Genomic DNA, 22,145 nt, shown 5'->3' with positions numbered 1-22,145 from the left:
GCTGACGTGGGGCTCAGCTCTCCGCAGCATCCCATCCGTGCCACACCATGGTGTGCCACCGCACCCAGAGGCACAAGATTATTTCAGACTTTTTGGCTCCTTACTTTGCTGCATCCACCAGCTTACCGCTTCCTTGCAAACTGGATGGACAACCTCCGAAGGGTCAGTGGACTCTTGCGGACACGAGCTCTGAAACCAGTTCCCCCAGAACAGACCATGCTTTGCTGTACCACTATCTACACACAGGCTCCTTCCTTACTGCACCAGAGCTGTTCTCTCTGACTGATCCTCAACAAGAGCTGACTTGCTGCGCTCGCCCAGGAGAGACCAGACCTTCTGGAAGAGCCTGTCGCAGGGAAACAAGGGGATTGCATACAGCAGTCTCGAAACCCCATCCTGCCCAGGAGAACATAGCCACTGTTAGCAGCAAAGGCAGAGAGGGAGCTGTACCAGCAATGAAATCTAAGGGGCAACACACAGAATGAAGGCCCACCTATCTGGGAGACACAGTAAGCTTCACTGCTTAGTAACTTTTTAACCCACAGAATCCTTCATCATCTACAACCGCAGTCTCTGCCTTACTAAAACATAAAATTAGAGAGCACCACCAATTCATGCCACCCAGCAAAGAACCTGGTGGTGGATAGGTTCTGGGAAGCACACAGGGTAGTGACAGAAGAATAAAGGAAAAACAGAAGCAAGAGAATGCAAGGGCTCTACACTGTCTTTTTAATCAGCAAAGGACAAGAATGCAATCCGTCAGCAGCAACAGCACCTTGCTCAAGCCTCTCCGCGCCCATAAGACAGTCATTAGCTACCATGGCACAGAAGCAGTTGGAAAAGAACTGACTGAATGATTTCACATCAAGCAAAAGGCAAAAATGAATCTGCCCCCCACCCCATCTCTATGCGGCTCACAAGGCTGGGACAGGGGGAAGCTCTCCAGATCAGGCCTAGCAAGCCCTCACAGGATGGAAAAGCTGGGTGCTGCTGTCCCAGCTGTCCCATGCTGGAGGATGGAGCAGCCTGTCTATAGGGCATGTAATGCCCTCACCAGCGCTACTGCATGGACATTGAATAGGGGCCAATGGCAGCCAGGGATAGACAAAGGTGCCTTCTGTCCTCTCTACAGAGGTGGTGGAGTCCCTGTCACTGCCAGAGAGGGACTTAGGGCAGTCCCACCTCCAAAACCTAGGCAAAGCCCAAGATACCACCAGCAAACCCAGCAGCCTGTCCCCTCAGCTCAGAGGATGGAGACTGTAGGAAGAGACATTAAGGTTTCCCTATTCTAGTAGAAGCCTGATGTGCATTTCACACTGGAGTCCTGGCTTGTTTACTTCAGGTTTAGTACAAATCTTCCCCTTTTTGTCCCTCACTAATCTCCACAAGCAACTCATAGTCCCTGAGTGTTTCTCCTAGTGAATTCAAGTGAACAGCAACATTTCTCATTGTAATGAAAAGGCTGCTGCCACCTGGACTACAAAGAGGCTATTGCCTCTCCATAATAAAGTGCCAGATAATTGACATAAATTGTACAGTAGTATCTTCTAATTAATATGGAAAATGATTTTTTTTTTTTTTTCCAAATGGCATCACACTTCTCACAAAGCAACTTAAAAGTTGCTGATGCAGGCTGGAGTCTTTGCTGGAATTAATCCCCAGAAGTGCCAAAGACAAAGCATATAACTAAACAATTAGAAGTTAAATAAAAATACACACACAGGTGCCACATTTCCCAACAGAATCTGCCCAGACCCCGACTGCACTCATCTCCTTCTCCCTTTCCTCTTTCACTGCCTGCAGGAGCCAAGTTCAGAGAGAAGATCCCCTAAGACTGCCAGTGCTCCGTGTGTGCTGAAAGCAGCTCCCATTCACACTAGCTTCAAGAAAAGCACCCAATGTAGGACAAGCAGCAGCACAGAGCTTTTGTCTGACCCAACACTACCTTACCTTTGCAGCTGTCCTGGAGCTAAATGCAGTGCTGATGCTTCAACATCATCCCTTACCCCCAAGCTGATCAAGCCATAAGTATTAATTCCATGTTCATGAATGCTAGGAGGAAGAGGAGGAGGGTGTTGCTATGACAGTCTAACGACTCAGATTCCCAAGATATGCTGTGCACACAGCACCCATTTATGGATCCAGAGGATGCAGAGTGGGTCTGGTGCACATGGTGGAAAAGACAAAGATCTGGGCTTGAGATGCAAGTGTAGTCATGCCACATACATGCAAGATAGGCAGCACATTGTCATTCCTGCTGCAGTGCCCCAGATCTCCTGCATCAAGCAGTTGCTGTTTGTACTACACGCAAGTGAAGGGCCTATGGTCCTCTCCTGCTGTGGGCTGAGAGCGTGAGGTTGCTCAGACTAAGCCTGTTAAGACGGCTCCCACCAGCTCACACAACTGTCACTCTCGGAGTAGGAAGCAGCATCTTGTCTGCCCTGAGGGCAGGAAAATTCCTGGAAGGAGGATTTTTTCCCATAGTAAAAAGCTCAGCTAGCCCAAAAGACTAAGTGAAAGCAACCAAGGGCAAATTTCTCCTCTGAGGTATGAAACAGGACTGCACTGATGCAGAATGCACCAGCAATGCTGGGCAGTAAGATACAAGAAGTCTGTCCAGGTCATAGCGGGGAGAAAGGCCCCCAGAGGTGGATGCAGCTGCCCATGAGTGCCAGGATGGCACTGAGCCATGAATACATGCTCCAGTCCTGACTGTGGAAAAGCAAAAGCCGATGGGACTCATGGAAGTCTCTTGTTCAGGGCCTGGAGCTGGACAGCTGGACAAGGCTGAGCAGCACACAGCAGTGATGAGCCAGGAGATAGGGAGAGAAGGTGCCTCACCCTGCTTTCCAGTGCTAAGGTGAGTGCAGGGACCCCTTGCACACAGTTCCCACCAGGTTACTTGCATTTGCCAATCTTCCTCTGCTCAGCTCACTGAGCATTAGCCCTGTGTCTAGGAGCCCGGGAGTAAACAGTCTTTGCCCATCAGTTTGTCCTTCGTCCCTGCCAGTCACTCGTGGCAATCCTGCCGTGTTCAGTGCACCGCCCTGTGCCCAGCTAAACACTAACTCTCAATGTCCCAAATCCTTCCTGAGGACTGCTTTTATACATTTGCACTTGAGTGGTATTGAAATCCAGGCCTTGCCACCTGTCTACACAAGGCAAAAGGTTTTGATTGTACATAAAAGATGATTATTATTATTTTACTTAGCAGCATCAGGGAACGACATTCCACACTCCCTTTTCCTCACCTCAGCATAGAGCCATTCTGTGGGGCTCAGATGATACACCGTAGCTCAGATGTTTGTTCAATGATCTCACAGAGAGCTGTGATCTTTAAAGGAACAAGCCTACAAAGTTGGCAGTTTCTATCCATGGAGTGGGAGTGTTCAGCTACGGTCTTTCTCCTCTGCCCACAGGTGCCTCTTCTAAAGGTAAGTAATTGATAAGCTCACTCAGAAAATTACTGTTGTTCTCTGAACTCTGCTAGCAGAAATGGCATCCTATTTTGGCACAAGAGTTATCTGCTCCAGAAACCTTTTAAAACCACAATCCATTAGAAGCCTAAGGTGTTCAACTCTATTTAATGGTGGGAAAAGACTCACTGATCCAACCAATCTGGAAATCACACAGCTTTCAGAAACATCTCAAAGCCAATCAAAGCCAATGCGGCGCCCATCCCAAGCTCTCATGGGACAGCCTTCACAAGATTCAACAGTTACTTCAACAAGCAGAAGGGCTGCAAAGTAGGACAAAGGCAAGTAACAACAGAGACATACGGTCACAGAGACCAGCTATGTGCGCAGCTTGTAGGAAACTTAATTTGTAAGAAGTATAGACAAATAAAAGATATTAATGTGGTTGATAACCCTTGACACCCCTGGGGCTAGGAAGTCCTGTGCTAGGAGTATGACACCGTCCGAGCTCTAGGAGTCAGGTAGCTGCAAGACTGCTCACCTCACCAGAAAGCCTGCGCCATGAATGCTTTTTAGTAATTTCAAGAAGCCATGTCTACACACACAACAACTCCCACACATTAAATTCACTTTGCTCCAAACCCAAACAGGTTGAACACAAGGAGCAAAAATGCACTTAGCCTCGCACTGCTTTTTCTCAGGACCAATCCACTTTTCTCAGTTGCAAAGATGGTCAGTAGGTTTATACTAATCTGCATATCCCACTTGGCACAAAGAACCTGGCACACTCCGTGGGACCCTGGGTGCTCTTTTCCAGACTGCAGGGACAGGGTCTCAGGAGGAAATACAGGAGACAATTCTGTGTCATTTGAGGGAGGAAAATGGGTTCAGTGGGTTTCTGCCAAGAGAACGAACATCCCTGGACTGCGCAACATTGGCACTTCCAAAGCCCAGGCAGGGAAAAAGAAGTCAAAGATCCTGAAACAAATTATCTTAAAAATTATCAATTAATAAAATAAGCACTCTCCAGAGCAGACTTTTAGATCTGGATGGGGAGATCCGCCAGAAACTGAATGAAGTCCACTAAGCTTGCCTGTTGTTAGAAATTCTGCGAGGAAGGCAGGCAGGCAGCATAAGGAAGGCCAGGATGATGGCAGGAGCATAAAACCCTGAGATAGATAGATTTGCTATTTTGGAGTTACAGCCCATTTTGGAGTTGTGAACCCTTATCTCCAGCTGGTGGCATTTATGAAAACATTTCTCACTGCTAGGTACATAAGAGCACTTGCAATTCTGCCAAGGCTTAAAATGCACTGCAGATAGCTATGGACCGGACCGTTAATTTTTTTATTTCCCCATTGTGCTTACAATTAACTTAAGTGCTGAAATGTGATGGGCTGTTCCAGGAGAAGCTTTTTATCTACCAGCTGCATTCTAGCACAGCAGTAAATCAACTCTGTCACCAAAACATCAAACAAGAGGACGAGACCATCCTTATGCTCACTGTGCATATTACCTGTTCAGCCTAAGTGGCTAACCAGCGTTCAGCAAATGAATGCTGTGATTTGTGTACACCCTTTGGTGCAATTCTCTATTTACAGAAGACTTTGTCCTCCTGAACACAGAGAAAAAAAATAACCAGCAGCAGCTCTCCAGCACCAGTTAACTGAACAAAGTAAGACCAGTAACCCTGGTGCCCAAAACAAGATAAAAGAGTTTAAGTTGTGAGCTGCTGCTCCAGTTGAACTGAGAAGCCAGGATGTATGAAGCTGTTAGAGAAATCAAAGACAGCTACAAAAAGCTAAAAAACAGTAGCTGAAGATTTTAAGAAAAAATGAAATCTTAAGAAGATTATTCTTAAGAAGAAATAAAATCTTTCTAGGGCCAGCAGCCAGAAAGCATCCTGGCAAATGCTGAAACTCAAATACACAACTTTCAGTTCAGATTGCCTTGATGAAGGATCCCTGATGTACACCAGAGGAAACTCATTCCTAGTAAAGAAATTCAAATTTTCCCAGAAGACAGTTGGCTCAGGAATAAGGCTGTCTAGAGAACAGATTAAGACAGGGTATACAACAAAAACCTGTCCCTTCAATCAAACCCTGACAGAAGCAAGTGGACTGTTCCAGTTTGAAGAAACCAAAACCTAATTGTGCCCAAGGGAAAAGCAATGGGGATGCTTATTCTGGTTATGATCTAATCAAACACCTGCAGTCACAGGAGGTTTCTGGTACTATGTCACCTGGTCAGGTTCACAGGAATCAGTGGAGGATCCAGGAGAGCTTGTGCTCCTCACACAGCCAGCACAGACTTCTACAAGTTGTAATGATTACAGGATGACTTAGAAAAAAACCCAAAACTCACCAGGACTCTGACTTGAAGATCAAGATAAATGAAAGGAGAACACAGACATTCCAAAAAGCTATGGAGCTGGCCATGCATTTCATTTTTCTTTTTTCTTGTTCTTTTACAGTAACTAGCAAGCAAACGGCCTCTACAAATGCTACTAGTACAGCCCTGGGTCTGACACTTGCCAAGAAAAAGTAGATGCTAATCTAGCTCATTACTTTTTTTTTTTTTTTTAAATGATTAGGAATCTTGTTAAGCTTGGTTTGTGAAACATGAATAAATTTAATTAAAGGAAGCAGCAAAACTAAATAGCAATATGCTAAAAAACTGGCCACGAACCAAGTGGATGCTGTATATTTAAAGTAAGTCAAAATAATATTGGACATGCCCAGCTAGGGTTGGGGGAGGAAGGTATGCATTTGGAGGGGCAGAGCTTAGAAAGATCAGTTCCATAGCCCCTACTTATACTTAAGCAATAGTGACAATAGAAGGCCAGCTATTAATCGCACAATGAGAGTGATAAAAGGCAATAATTCAGTGGCCTGAAGAGAAGCAATGAAGCCAAGATGGAAGAAATCCAGAGCTCACCTGCCTAACTGAACACATGTGGAAAATGAACTCAAGTCCATTCTAAGACGGGGAAAACAAGAACTTTTGAATACAAGCAACAAGTCTGGATAGCCAAGAAATCAGATGAGCAAATAACTGTTTGATTATCTATACTACTTTGCAGTTCTACAATATCTTTTCTGCAATAAGGGCACTGGAATCAATATACAAGATTTAAAACATGGCTTGTCACAGACTTATACAGTGACAGCACAGTACTCCTGCTTTATTTTTGTTCTCTCTCTAATAATTTCTCTATTTGCCTTTCTGACCACTGCTGAGCCTTGAGCCAACATTTCCAGGCCTACCACAGTGACCTTCCTACAGCTTAAAGACTCCAAGTGACTTATAAATTCAGTCTTCAAAAATGCCTTCTGAAGATACAGCCCCAAAGAAATAGATCTATAGTCAATTGGTTAGCCAAAAATAGCTAGAAAAACTGTAGTAGCAGTATGCTAAGGTAGCTAGCTAATAAGGAAAGGTGGGCAGTGCTTGGAATTTTATGTGACTCAAGCTGTATAAAAGTTCTAGCTATTTAGGCTTTTGCAAATTTGGAGTTGGAACAGACAGCTATAAGCTGCTGGATGATCCTTATAAACAGAAAATCCTGTAGTGAAAAGGGAACTTCAGTTGCAAAACATCTGTTCTAAGGCTGCAGTTCCAAAAGTGGTTTACTGCAGAAATAAGACATTCTAATGTGCAACTCAGAAGTCTCTTCATTCTGGACACAAGCACTGAGAGTGCTGATGACCAGGCACAGTACTGACATCAGGAGTAACTGAGAAGGTAAGAAGGAGCAGAGATGACCGTCCCCTAGATACTGAGAATATAGCTGTGCAAGTTAAGTTTATAAGAATTATGACAGTGGTGAAATTCCTACCAAAATAATGGAATTAAATCTGTCCCAACTAAGTGACTCCTCACAAACCCTAGACACACTTTTGGATCCTACTCTAATCTGCATTGCACAACTGAAGGAAAAGGAAAGGACAAAGTCTGTGATGAGGGCAGAAATAAGAGAACCAAACAATTTCCAATATGTCGTGCTGAAGGAGTGACACTTGTTAACATTTTAATTTGTTAAACTATCCCCTTTTGTGCTGTTGGAATGTGTCATTCTTTTTGAACTCCATCTGGGCAATGACCAGAGCTGAAACAGAACGAGACCGTTTATGCTTGGAAGCATTCATGGCCAGCACAGAAAACATCTTTTGCCTGTATAAACAGAACTGCTTAAAGTTGACTGCAAAGTTAATTCAAAAGGAACATTTAAGTGGCTATTGGGACACATGGAAATACGGGGGCTACTATCCAAGATAATCACTAGCAAGGGCAGGCCTGATGAGACGCTAAACGTTGTGTGCCGAGACATTTCTTGACTGAAATGGAGATGTACAGGATAGCTGGTCAGCAGACAGTCAGCAAGGTGAAGAGAGGGAGCAGAGGAGCAGAGACTTGGGCATGGACCAAACACAGAAAACAGGTCAGAGGTTTCTGCGAAATCAAATGGTCTGCTGCTTATTACTGCCCTTCTCAGGGAAAGAAGTCCGTGTGCATTCTCTGAAATAAACAAAGAGACACCAAAAGTTGCTGACACTCGGTTATTTCTAGTTTTTTCTTCTTATACCTAACCAAAGCAATCAAGGCCCAAGATAATAGCTATGACTTTCAAGAAGGATTCCTGCTACGGTTAAGTGGTGTCTTGCAATCCAAAGATATTTGGAGGACAAAAAGGGCTTGCATGCCTGGGAACTTGTTTATCCCTGCAACATTTGTTCTGCTTACATTCTTAAAGTGTCAGACCTACCACCTCTTCAGCATCAGCTTTCTCACAATTCAGACACTCCCAGTAACAACCCCAAAACACCACAGGAGACAAGTCCCTTCAGATTGTATGGCTTAGAAGAGACTGAAAAGAGGCATCTTGCCTCTATGAGAGTGAAGGTGTTATCTCCACAGAGGTTCAGATGCTGGATGGGCAGGAAGGACGTGACACAAAGTGGAGGTTTGTTGCTAACGGGCCAGATAAGATTATTGTGTTGGCTGTATGCCCACCATTGACATTCAAAGGAAAGGTGACTTGTGCTGGCACTGGACCCATTCTCCCCAAAGGATGAGGAGAACAAACCTTATGCTTCTTTTCCAAAGCACCTTTAGCTGCTGAATCCTCAAGCTAAGCTAATCAGTACACAGAGCAGCAAGCTGGAGAACTACTTGTCCACAATGCCTGCCCTCTGAATCAAAAACATGCACCCTTTGCATGTCACAGCTCTAAACTGAACCTGCTGGCTATAGAGGTGGGATGTATTTGTACATACTACTGAAGATTTAGGCAAAGACGATGCCACGCTCTTGGGGATAAGGAGTTGATCACCAAGGCTTCCGCTTTCTCTGTAAATTTCTCTTTTGCCATATTCCTGGGTAAGTACCTGCAGGATCTGTAATGGAAGTATCATCTCCACAGTAATTTCTGCAGTGCTTGGAGGACACCATTGTTCTACAGCCTAGAAATCCCTGTGTGAGGATTTAGTGCTCCCAAGTGCCTCTTGGACATCAAACGTTTTCAAAGCTATTAGCTCTGATGGGTTTTTGAATAAGGCTCAGGGAAGCCACTCACTCAGTATTTCTCATAAGAAGAAGGTGGTAGCTCTGACCTGGTAGAATAAAAATTACTGAGAAGGAGGAGGAGGAAGAAAGCCCACACAGCCCACGTTCTCTGCAAGCAAGGAAATGAGATTTGATTTACTCCGTGATTCTGAGGTGTGTTCAATTTCAGCTTGAATTCCTACTGCATAAATTCAGCTTGGCTGAGCAATGTCCCCATTAGAGACTGTCCAAAGCAATATAAGGTGATCCACACAATGATCTTTGAAGCTGAAGGTTCAAAGCCTTGGTAAGGTGGGTTTTTTTAGCATATTTTTGCATGTACAACCCACAAACCTGTGTCTTCCAAGAAGTTAGAGGAAGACAATATAAAAAAAGCAATTAGATACAGTGTATACACAGCTCCTTATTGTTGCCAATTAATCAATTTATTTATTTAGCTCACTGGTTAAATTTCCTCTTACTACACAGCAGAGAACAACTCTGGGTCTATGTTTTCCATGATTCAAAGGGATTAGATGACAAGCAGAAGTCACTCAACTAAAAGGACTTAAGGGCTTCAGTTCAGGGATTAATAACTCAGCTCCTTTTTCTCCAGATTTTAAACCCACTAATTTGTACTGCATCAGCTGGTAGTTTTATTTGCACAACTATTTTTGTTTTAATGGGAATCTTAAACTCTGCTCTTTCCAAAATGCTTCTGCGTTGCCCTCTCGATACTATTCTCACATCTGAATTTCTGACTATATTTAAAGAGGATTTCATGCTTGCTTAGCAGATTTCTTAAGAAACTTCACCTTATACTAATACACACAAGTTCAAGTTCTATTTGACTTTTCCTAACTAGCCAGGCATATCAGTTGAACAGTTCCCTCAGGAATTCACCACCACTAGAAGGCAACTTGGGTGGAAGCTTTGGACCAGGTCTCTCTGCATCTCCACTTCGGTCTCATGTTTCAGAGAAGCTCTACAAAATACGGAGATTGCATGCATTTGACCACATAGTAACACACCTTTAAGGTCCAATAAACCACAGGGATCCATTCTTACCCTGGATTAACACAGAATAATTGGGTACCACACTTATCCTGCTGAGAAACCAAGTAACAGAAGTTGAAGGGGACCACATCTCTGCATTACTCTCTGCAGAGACTCTGATCTTACAGTTCTGAGAATCATTCACAAGGGGGAGTTTCAGTGAAAGAGTGCTATAATTTAACCCCAACACTTCTACAACCTTGGGCTGTATGAATAAAACCCCAAAGCAAGTCTGCAGGTTGAAAAATTCAGGTACTTTAAAGTTCTGGGGTTTGTTGTAAATCTGCTGGCCTGACTCAGGAAAGACTAATTCCTTCCATATGCCTTTTTAAGGACTGACTTGTGACTGTGCCTAGAGCTTTTGTTTGGTGCATTTTTATAAATGGTAATAAGTAGAGCTGTTCACTTGGTTTACTGCGTCTAGACAACAACTGCCAGCTACAATCAACTCAGAGAGAACAGGAGGGCAGGGCTGGCAGCAGCCACAGGATGCATCATAGCAGCAAGTGATGGTTGTGCATTAGGAAAGCTGCCATCATTCTTCCTTCTCATCTCTGTGAAACATGTCAAGGGCACTAATTAACAGGGTATCCAAGGCACACAAGGGCTACGAAGAAACATGTCCCTAGTGCCCTGTTAAGGCCCAATCCCAAAATGACTACTGAGGCTTTAGGAGCCTGCTGAACTCTCCCAGACACGGGTCTCCAAAACTGTCTGATATTCAGAAGAATTCAAAGATCATAAGAGCTGCAGAACTGAGAAAAGCAGAAAGGAAGTAGAATGACCTACTTTATATTCTGCTATCACATGTTGAAAGAGACAGGATTGTAAAATGCCAGAAGAGGCACATGTAAAAGAATCCTCTCAAATGTGTGTGCTGTCAGCAGTGTGATGGCACACAGCCCCTCATGGAAGAAAAAAGGGCAGGGAAAAACTCAAGTCAAATACTGTGCCAGAACAACAATTCAATACCCAGAGAGAAAGGAACCTACAGTAGGAGCTATACAGAGTAAGAGAAGCCTGCGATCTGAAATGCCACTCACCATTACCCTGGCAAGCATTAAAACCTCTGCCAGGGAGGAGCACCTAGCATCAGAACAATCTGATCACCTTTTCCAAGACCAAGTGACAGAGGAGAGGTGTGATCTTAAATATTTTGTAGATATTTCTGTTCTTGACTTAGTAACAACAAGGCAGAAGAAACTGCAGTAGTCTGCGAGCACCTGGGCATGACTATGTAAGATTACTGGAGAGAGGGTTAACAGTCCCGAGTCTGGATTTACCTTTTAAACCACAACCCTGTTGAGTGCTGGAAAGTAAGGCTTTTTGTGAGAGTACAGGCAGGTGGATTTTTCCCTCCTTTTTTAAAGGGGAATGCTATCAAAATAAAATCCTCCTACTCCCCAGATTTGACTTCTGAGATTTTTGCATCATTCTTTTCTAAAACAAAGATCAGGATCAAATCAACTGACCGTTTTTCTTCAAAGCATCTTAACCTGACCTTTTCCAAACTCATCACAGAAAAAGCTCTCCCTGACATACATAAGCTGAGGTCACACTGAGGTATGATCTCATGTACAAAAAGCATGGCAGCTTCAATCCAGGTCTCCCAACAGAAGAGTTACCTCCATCTTCAAACTACGCTTCATTCAAGTGAAGGGTTCCTGGGTGAGGATGAGGGACCAGGCTATGCCTCAAGCTAATATTGTAGCTGACAAGACCACAGGTTTCTGGTTTGACTTAACAAGTGACTTCCTGATGAGTAATTGGGACAGGAGTGGTCAGCGACCAGCTTCTTTATGTCAAAATGTATGATACGACATTAACTGCCCAGCCTTAGCATCACCGAGTCCTAGTTCTGAAACATCAACATACTAAATAGTGACAGACGCACTTTAGGACTCAAGCAGTCCTGGAATATTATCCCTCTGGGTGCTACTGAGGGTGGAAAGCTCAGCAAGAACTGGATGATGTGGGAAACTGTCGTCAGCTGGAGAAATTAAGTTCAGATCATGTTAATACTCTCCCCTGCAAAAAGTGTGTCATGCTCAGGTATCTGCAAAGAAGGCTGAGTTGAGGCATTACAGTAGCTTTCTTTTTATTCTATTGAGAAGGGGAGTTCAGCCCAGCAACAGACCTAAGTTTCCTTTCTATGCCTACAAAGCACCTTGTAGGTGGTACTGTAATTAAATTGGTCCATCACTTAAAATAGAAAAGCACATCTTTATAGCTGAGGTGAGAACTAAGAGTCTGTAGTGAGATGCTTCCATCAAGTCGTTGGTTTTCAGGAGCATTAACAACAGGGCAGAAAATTCCCGGCAAAGCAGCCTGGATGCAAAAACCAAAACAGTCAGGAAGTCTAAGTTCCAGGATGACTACCTTGGCTCCCTCACAAATCCACATTTCTGTTTCCATCAGCTGGAAGACTGCTCCTGTCCTAGTGTTTCAAGATGTTCAACAAAAAGAGTACTTCTTGCAAACAAAACAGCCTTAAAAAGTCTATTGTGTAGCTCACAGCTACCTTTTGTAAGAAATGAAAGGGACAAAAACCCCTGCAGATATCGTCATGTGAAGCTCCATCTAGATCCATGTTCTGTGTTACGTACATCCTGTTACATAAAATCACTGATAAACCTTAGGGCGACAGTAACAGCCAACATTTCATGTAAGTTGGACAGATGCCTGACTCCAGCAAACCACCAATATGACACAGCTGAGCAAAGGCTAGTATCTAGTATCTAGGTTTGGGGGGGGTGGGGGGGTGGGGTGGGGTGGAGTATAGGTATTTCTAGTGCAGAAGAGGACTAGAAAGGGAGACTCAGTCATTAGCCAGCTAAGCACACTTTTTCTTTAAACACTCAGAAGAAGAACTGCTGGCAGAATGAGAAACATCTCAGGGTAGGCTCTGTGTGACCTCCATATGCACATATAGATTAATACATCCTGGGTTTGGAACATTAATTTTCACAGAACTAGTAGAAGGCTGCAAAGGACAATGCAATGCCTAAGTAAATACCAGTGTCTTACTTGCAGGAAGAGCAATGATTTGATTCACAGATGTTGCTGAAGAAGTATAAGCAGAGGGGAGTTGATAGCAGTGCCCCAAGAAAAAAATTCTCACAGTATCACCATGATACTATTATTTCCATCTTTCCACTGTGTTAAACATGCTCATGAGGCTCCAGGACAGCTCAGTTTGGTCTGCAAAAGATAGTACAGACCTTCCCAAAGCCAAAGCACCCCAAGATAGCTAGCCATGTCATGCCAGCTCCCTGACACCAAATCTCATTGCCAGAAAGATGCTGTGTCCTTCTCTGTCATCACATTTCGCTGCAAGCAGTGGTCATTGTCTCAGAGATGCAATCGGTCCATTAGCGGGACAGGAGCTCGCTCATGCCATCATGAGTGGGAGAAGCACTCACAAGAACTTCTCCACCTCTAGAGCTTCTACACAGGACACAAACCCAGCATTTTCTAAGAAGTCAGGAAGTCCAAGAGTAAGATTTCAACAGCATTGTGTGTGTGTTTACATCTAACTCAAAAAAAAAAAAAAAAGCAGTCTGCTGAATTACAGCTGCTGAGGAAAATACATTTGGGAAACCAAGATGGGTTGTGTGCACAAATAAGCCTTAAGCACAATATTTCTTCAGTGGGGTTCTGCACATAGTAAGACTTAGGATCCAAGTTTCCAACTAGGAAGCTGAGGCATATGGCAGGGGCTACTGGAAACAGTGTTATTAGATGTCAGTCCACAAGAAACTACCCCATTCTCTAAATGTTAAGGATAGGTCAGCAGATTTTCCATACTTACTCTCTTACAGCCAGAGGTCATCCTAACTAACCTGTGTTTTCATGGAAGAGAAAAGCTTCCTAGTTTAAACTAACATTGATGCAGCTGTGACACACCAGTTAACATTGATGCAAGTGATAGTTGCTGGGTCACGTCAGCTTATTTCAGAAATCCTAGGTACTTTCAGACAATGGTCCAGGCCAATTCATCAGCTTCTTGTCTGGGAGGCTGGAATACACCTTCCCTGTTAGCAATTCTTGCTGTGAAGCAGTTATTGATGGAGAACATAAATCCATGGTTTGGAAAAAGTGAAAGAACTCCTACGAATAGGTGCTCAGGTGAGACCAAACACAGGGCTATGATTTAATATCCTTCCACAGGCCTACACTCATGCCAGCTGCAAGGCAGATGCTGCTGCTGAAACAGCATGTGCTGCTAGCAATACTTAGCTCCCCAGGAGCTTATTTGTGCCTTAACTGAGCCATGGGGGAATCCAAGCGCCCTCTGACTAAGGTAGTGGAATTGATTTATCGCTCCTGGCACTTGGCTAATGCAGAAGCACCTTCCCCAATTCCATCTCTCTGGACATCCATCTCCCCTGCTTGCTGTCTTTGAATGACACATCTTAGCTCCCTGAGCAATCCCGCTGCCTGCCTCAGATCTCCCATGAAGACAGGAAGAGTGACACACATCAGAGATGCCGCCTTCTCCTCTATTAAAAGGTTTGCTTTTGAGCTCCCTACTGTAGACAAGAAATTTGAACTTAGTGTCTTAACATCCAAATGCCAAGTGTTAGAGAGCCAAAACCCCAAATCTTCCAGCTGAATGGAGCTCTGTTCAGGTGCAGCACCTTTTGCTCAGCAGCATTTACTCTCCTGCTCTGGGAGGCATAGGGACTGCAAAGCTCAATTTGCTTCCCACTTTGAAATCAGAGCGATGACCCAATTTGTCACGTTTTGGAACAGCTGCAGCCCCAGCTAGAGGATCCAGAGGAGGAAGGCAGAAAAACATCATCTGTTACAGCAGGATACTACCAGAGAGAAAGAAGAGTGGCAGTCTCTGAAGGCAGGAGTTTTATCCTAAAGAAGCCCCAAAATGAGCATAGCTGGCAGTCACTGCAAAGCCTGTCTCTTTTTGTGAGAGGAGAATTTGACTCCAGGAACAGTTACTCACAGTCACATTGCCATCTGTAACTGGCACAGCAGGCTATAGCCTGTCTGCTTTTAGGACTCCCAAGCAGAGAGATGACTGAGTGTAAGGAAGCTTAGGGTGGAGCTCGGGACTACAGCAACAAAGTATAGTGCTATAAATCCAGCTTTACAGAGGACCATGAAAGAAATTCGCATGGTATCTATATGCATTATGCACCTGGCAACAGCCAGCGTCTATTGTTCCTGTTTCACAAGGGATTAAAAAACCTTCTCAATCTGAAGTTTTACAAAATGCAAATTGAATTGCACGTTCGCACAAGCCAGCCGTTGACAGCTCCTCCTTTAATCGTAGATGTGCAAAGTTGTAATTTAATCTTTATAAATGCAGGCTGTTTTGATCCTTCTGTTGCAATCCTCTGTGGAGCTTTCCCTGCCCTATACAGGCGCTTAGCAGTGACGGCAATCCGTAACATTGCTTTCCACTTCCACAGCAGCCTTCCCCAGCAGATCGCACAGCACTTCAAACGCTGCCTGGGTCTCCAAGAGCTCCACACCACCTGCCCTCTCACTTGGGAGGACAGAGGGCTCAAGGTTTGCTCAAGGCAGCACACTGAAAGCTAGGAAGGAGTTCAGAACCCAGCTTGCAGCACCTTCCTATAGCTACCCACAGTCCTGTTTCCACATTTAGTTAAGTACCACATATAAAAGAAACCTACCAGGCATCTGGGAAGTGCTTTGTGAAACACATTGACCAGGGTGCAAGACAAGCACTGAAACTAGAGCAACGTCAGTCTGTCTCCGCAGTATGGGCTGGGACCTTATTACAAAGTTAAATCTGTGGCTCTTGCTCAGCACGCTGCCAGTTGTGATTCAGACTGGGCTCATAAGTCACATCCCTGAGTGCTGCCCCTGTAGCCCCAGTGCAGAAACTTATCTAGCTCCAGGAGACTTCACCCTGTTGCAGCCAGCAGTGAGTAGCAGCTCCGGAAGGTGGCTCTTCCAAAACAAGTCCCCAACATTCAGTGGTCACCTACACTACAGTAGTTTTCAGGCCCTTACCAGTCTCTGTGGTACTAGCAACAGCCAGGCAAGGATATGAAAACAGCTGTGACAACTGAAGGCGAACCTTGCTTTGAAGTTTAATGGACTTATTTTGTTACCAGTTTGTACTTCGAGGCAGTCCCTAATCTGCCCAAGAGGACAGCTCACAGAAGTGGTAGGAAGCAAGACATGCCTTAGCATTTGCCATGCACAAAGGGTGGAAAGACTCCTCTGCTCCTGGAGCAGTCAAGGTGATCCAGGGTCATGCTGCCTCTGAGAGTCACAGAGCAGCTCACTGCCACTAGCGGTAATGGGCACGATGCCGGGGCACCTTTGCGTAGAGCCTGAAAGAAGGGAATTGAAGGATTCTTCCCATTTCTTATTGAGGTGTCTGGGACTGAATTAGCAATAGGGTTACATCGCTCCAGCAGTAGGTGTTTTTAAAAACAAAGCCCTTCTTCTGTCCCTCTAACAGCCTAGCACGCGTTGTCACCCCTCCTCCAGTGACGCACAGTTTATTGTATTCTGCATGTTAATAAAAGGCACTACACAGCACAAAGTCACTGTTCCAAAGCTCACCTCCAGCTTAAAATCTCCTTGCAGCAAAGCTGATCAGTCCTTGAAGCCTCTTCAGACCCATTCAGTCTGGCACACTGCATAAGGCGGTCTGAGGCATTAGTAAATTGCAGGGATATTTCTATGGTGAACAAAAAACCAAACAAGCAAAAGATACCTAAACCAAGCCCCATCAGCTAGGCAAACTGGCAATTTGCCAACTCCGGAAGACTTTTTATATATATTCTCTTTAACCTGGGATTCCAATTTCACCTGGTGCAGCTCAGCTCTTTCTATTTAAACAATAAAATCTGTTTCAAGCCACTAATCACGAGTAGGTGTCTGTAATGAGACCATGAAACCCAACATCCCTGCCTCATTTGCAAAGATGTGATGATTTTAAATTAGGGCCTTGCCTTGGTGACCCCTTGGCTGTTGTTTCACATTCCTACTACTGTGTGCTACATGGCACTAGCAAGCTTGATACTTTCTACCCCAAAGCTCACTGCATTTCAGAAGTGAAGTAGCATTATGCCAAAACCATTTAAAAGTATTTCTGGAGCCCTCACAATGTGTTATATTAATGTAGGAGATTAGCAGGATTTATTGGACTAGTACCTAGCATCGATGATATTCAGCATTTTAAAAATATCAAACGCACACATGCCAACAGGCTTTTAACTCCTAACACCACAGCCAACAGTGCTAAACAGCAACAAAGCATTTGTTATCTGCCGGCAGTTTTGCTGCTAGTTACAGAACCCAGAACAAGTTGAATAAACTGTGATGTCAATGGCTCAGAATTAGAATACTTTAGGGCACCTAAAACCAACTGCACCCTTTTGTGACTTTCTGTGCAAGTCACTGGTGGAGCCTCCCTGAGCTGCACTTTGGGTTAGACCCTCAAAGCCCCGGCAGGTAACAAAAGGCCATGTGGATTGGGGGGGGCAGGGAGGAGCATTCAACATTTGAGGTGTGACCCCAAGGAAAGGGAAACGGCTTTGTGAGATTGCCTGAACAAACTGGATTGCAGCTACCCAAGTTGTAAAGGTATTACAACGTGGAACAACCCAAGTATTACACTCATTTGTCACAATTTCAAAAGCGATACAGTTGTCCTGTTTTTCCATCAGAATCTGCTCTGGCTCTCAGCACTTTCCATCTGCAGTTACCAGACTAATACACACAGTATAGGTGTTCACAACAGTCTTTCACAATTAACTTTACACCACCTCCAAAACAGAGGTACCTAGTGTCCCTGCTTGTGGCTGGGAAGAAAGAGGGGCTTCTACTAGAGAAAGCATATAGATGTTTCTGACTAGCAAGCATCATCAGTCCTACATGTCTGCCATCTCAATTTTAAGACCCTTAGAGTGGAAATTATAGAGAGAAGAAGTGCCAAAGAGAAAATGAGACCTTACTGACCAATTTTGCTTACTGACCAAGACTTGCTTGGCATGCAAGGCACCACAGGACATTCCTGCTCAGAGAGGATTTCACCAGAAGTACTGGGTTCCTCTCACTTAAGCCTTTCTAGAGTAATTGTGCTACATCACCATCAGGCAGAGAGCTGCCTTCTTACAAACAGCTGCTCTTTCACATCCAGAAAAGGTAGATGTGAGACCCTATCCAGATCATTCATGCCCTGTGTTTTCAGTTTTTCTGTTTGTCTGTGTTTGCCCTTCTGCCCTTGTTGCTGTTTTCTCACTGCCTTGACCCTGTTCTCTGCAACTACTTCTGCTAGAAAACATGTTGGGAGTTTCTCAGATCAGATATGGCACAGAGAAAAGTCTACTGCCTCCAATGTATTAAGTACAAGGCAGTCCAGTCATCTGGAGAGTACAGATAAGCCCATGAATTCATTTCACAGAAGGCTATTTTGCCCTTTGACTTGAGAAGGGACCGAAACATCTTTGAAGACATGGGAATAATCACTTGCATGGAAGGGCTAAAACTACATTGGTAGTTAATGGCCAACCCTATCTTTTTGACTGTGCAGCATCTGTCAGTTCCTTAAAGGACATGCAGGCAGGAGCCAAACATGGTGAGAGGGAGAATACCACAAAAACACAGATTAACACTTGAAGTCAAGTTTAACAAATTAGCAAGTGAGGGAAGATGCCAATAACTGGCTAAGACATTTCCTGTTTCATGGTGAGGAACTACAGCAAGGTCAAAATAGAAAATGACTAGGAAGGATTATGAGTTTGCTTTGGCAAGCAGACTCTTTGCAGAATGGCACTGGTAAGGATCACACAGTGTTGATAGAATGAGGTGGCTCATCATCAAATCCCTGGCATTTGCTTGCTCCTGGGAATCTCCCACTCTTTGCCCAAGAGAATATGGAAAGAAAAAGGTCTCTTCCCAGTATTTCTGATCTGAACATTGGACAAACCCTACAACAATCAGCAGGTCCTGCCAATATACCTGCCTAGAGCACCAATTTGCATATTCAAACTATGGTTCCTGGAGGTCTTTAGGGCTGAAGATGTACAGTAGTATTAACGGCCTATCCTTAAAACAATCCCATGTCCACCATTTCCAAGGCCCTACAAATCCCCTCAGCATGTAATAATGTTAACATTAATGCTTATAAATAAAAAAGGAGAAAGCACTGAAATGACAGACTGAGAATGGTAATAAACGGACATTAGTGATTAACAAGGTAATAAAGCCTTCAACAGGATTAGAAAAAGAAAAAGATAGAGCAAAATCTCTTCCAGCTGATTACTTAGCTACTTTCAAGGATATTAAAAATACAGAAATTAAAAAAAATAATAATTAAAAAAAAATCATCTAACACATGAACAGGGTGCCAGAACAGTCAGGGAGCAGCATAGTTAAGTTTGACACAGGCTCAAGTAAGAGTCTGCAAGCTGATTACGTTCAAGTGAATTGGAAGCAACTCAGAGCAGCTGGAAATTCCCCTTCAGATAGAGCTATGTTAAAGCCATGACATAGCCTGATTAACAAATCTGCCTGATTAATAGGAGATTCTCAGATACCACAGAGGAGTACGAGCAGCCATATGAGAATCTGGCCAAAGGCTAGTATCTGGGAAGGAAATCTTCATTAAAAGAAAAGATTGATCCTCAAAATTGTAAAAATGAATGTTTCCAGTAAAGAAATACCAGTCTCCTGATATTATTGAAATAACTCAAAGGAGAGAATGACCAGTCCCAAACGTAATATCTGTGTGTGGATATACAAGTTAAGTGTCAGCACTAAATATTTCAATATGGTACACTTCAGAAAAACAGGGCTATAAAGGAGGGTGGATTTTGTGTAGAAAATATTTATGGAGAGAAGAGAGAAAGGGAATTAAGTGAACACACATGTAAAAACAAAAGGTACAGCTGGAAGAGTTAAAGAGACTGCAGCAGCCAAAAGGCAAGCTTGACCACTCACCTCATGCTGAACAGCTAACACAGAATGAAAACAACAAATTCTGTACCCCACAAAAGACAGACCCTGGCCTTGATCTTGACCATCTACCAATCTCTCATGAACTTACCATGTGGGATGGCTACTGATGGAGGGGAAACCACAGTCCAACACACAGACCTGAGCTCACTGGCTAATTGAAAGCGGAGGCAAGAAGTCTCCATCCCTCTCCTCCTTGTAGAGTAAATTGCAGAGTGCCAACTAAACACCCTCACTGAGACCACACAGTCCCTCACCACAGTGACATCGCCATTATTTCTCTGCAGTTCACCAGGGCCTATTATTGCTTTGCTTTCTTTGATGTTCTCCCTATGTTGAGAGAAAGCATGAAGGGAGAAAAGAAAAAAGAGGAATCTAACTGTCTTTCAACTTCCTAATCATCTTCCTCAAAATGCTCCATGCATCAGCACTGATTTCATTATCTGCCTGCTGCTAGAGATTTTATTTAAGAATAACACACAAGGAAGAAAGGATTTAATCTGACCTCCCTGAACCGCTGGGGGATGAATACCACACAGAGCCAACAGCAAAAAGCTCGTTTCCTTTCTCAGACTAACCCAAAGACTATGCAAAATTCCCCTCCATCCAGGTCCCCAGTTTTAAATTGGGCTATCAAAGGCTTTTCTTTTTTAGGGGCCTGGGTTGATGCAATCAGCATATCACCAATGAATGAGGATTGATAACATGAACCATTGCAAAGCATAGCTGTAGGTACAGTGACTCTCACAGACAGAACAATACAGAAAAAATGAGTAAATTAAACCCCATGTTCTTCTATCCAGCTACATCAAGAAGAGAATAAAAAGCAGTAGAGTCTACATTTTTCTCCCCACTGCACCAGTACAGTATTAGACCTGAGACTTTAGAGTGTTACGTATTACAGATCAAGTAGGATAATAACCGAAAAGGTTAGTGGGAGGCATGGAAGGGTATCATCAAGTAATGACTAAAAATATCATGGACAGAAAGAGAAATTAATTGCAGAGAAAGATACAGTCAGGACCTTGTAATGGGCACAAGCACGGGATCTCATCCAGTGGAAGGAGCCATCCAAGGTGACTCAAATGAGGTGTACGCAGCCTAGGACAGACAATTACTTCTCTGGAAGGTCCAGAGGTGTTGACACAGCTGTGTCTGGGATGATGCCCCCAGCTCGCATGGCAGCTCTGTATATTGTCCGCCACAGGCTCCTACAGAGTCATTTACCTCTCCAAGAGTGATTAACATACAATCCCAATATTTTATTTTGGGAAATAGGCCATCTCTTCCCTTCCTGAGACCACACATAGTAGCCTATTTTCAAAAAGCCACATTTACACATTTATGCAATACAAGCAAGACACGGAAAGAGCAAACCAGGCCAAATTAAGGAAGGGAAACCTAACCTTATCACCCCCTCTTTATTAAAAACCTTCTCTTTTCAAAATCTAAACCAACTGAATTCAACTACCCTAGAAAATTTCTACCAACTGTTGCCTGAGTTCTAATTCCCCAATATCACAGAAAATCAAGCTACACCCAACAGTTCTATGATAACTAAATTTGCTGCCAAAAACTTCCTGTCCCATTCTAACCACCAGCATCTGCAGTCTCCAACTGCAGTTGCTGACAATGCCGCATATTTTCATCGTTTGTACCCATGCTTCTGCATTTACTGGACCAAGATATCTGCATATGATGGTAAAATTGGCTAAAGCGAGCCTTGTTTCTCTTCCTCTCGCTCACATCCGAACAAGGAACATGAAAGTCCTGCCTTCACCCCTCATACTGCTGCCACGTGATCAGTCCCAGTGAGCACAAGGAACTCCTAAACACCAATATTGCAGAGCTCACCATGGAAAAATGGTCATCGTATGCCTGGCTTACCTGATCCTCGGAGAGCTGTGATATGTGATTCACCGCAGCATAAGACTCTATCTTCGGGTTGAAGTGATTGATGATGGCTCTGAAACACAGGAGGGAAATTTTCAGAGGTCTTAGGAACAGCTTGGGGTTGCAGCAGAAATTCCCCACCAGCCTGAGTCAGTGCACGTGGAGCCACAGTCCTGCAAGAAGTAGTTCCTCCCTTACCGCACTGCATTGCTTGCTCTGCTGAAGGCACACTCCCTGCTGAGAGGCCAAGGCAGATTCAGCGACAGGCTCACTGGA

At 44.0% G+C, this 22,145-nt stretch overlaps 1 protein-coding gene across 7 annotated transcripts in view; it reads right to left on the bottom strand.

The window, feature by feature from the left end:
• The window catches only part of ARMH3 (armadillo like helical domain containing 3), a 130,760-nt gene that overhangs the window by 12,770 nt on the left and 95,845 nt on the right, over positions 1 to 22,145 (bottom strand). For 6 of the 7 annotated variants that reach the window (XR_007507230.1, XM_049809913.1, XM_049809915.1 and 3 more), the window contains one exon: positions 21,864 to 21,942. The exons of the other annotated variant lie outside the window; for it this stretch is intronic. Coding sequence is in view for 5 of the 6 variants with exons in the window: in XM_049809913.1 (XP_049665870.1) it covers positions 21,864 to 21,942 (79 nt within the window). In the remaining variant the exon portion in view is untranslated. The remainder of the gene's footprint in view (positions 1 to 21,863; positions 21,943 to 22,145) is intronic. 7 annotated transcript variants of the gene reach the window in all.

Source organism: Accipiter gentilis, chromosome 9, assembly GCF_929443795.1.
Source record: "Accipiter gentilis chromosome 9, bAccGen1.1, whole genome shotgun sequence".
Lineage (NCBI taxonomy): Eukaryota > Metazoa > Chordata > Aves > Accipitriformes > Accipitridae > Astur > Astur gentilis.
The sequence above is the reverse complement of the archived record's forward strand: the minus strand, read 5'-3'. Positions and strand labels throughout refer to the sequence as shown.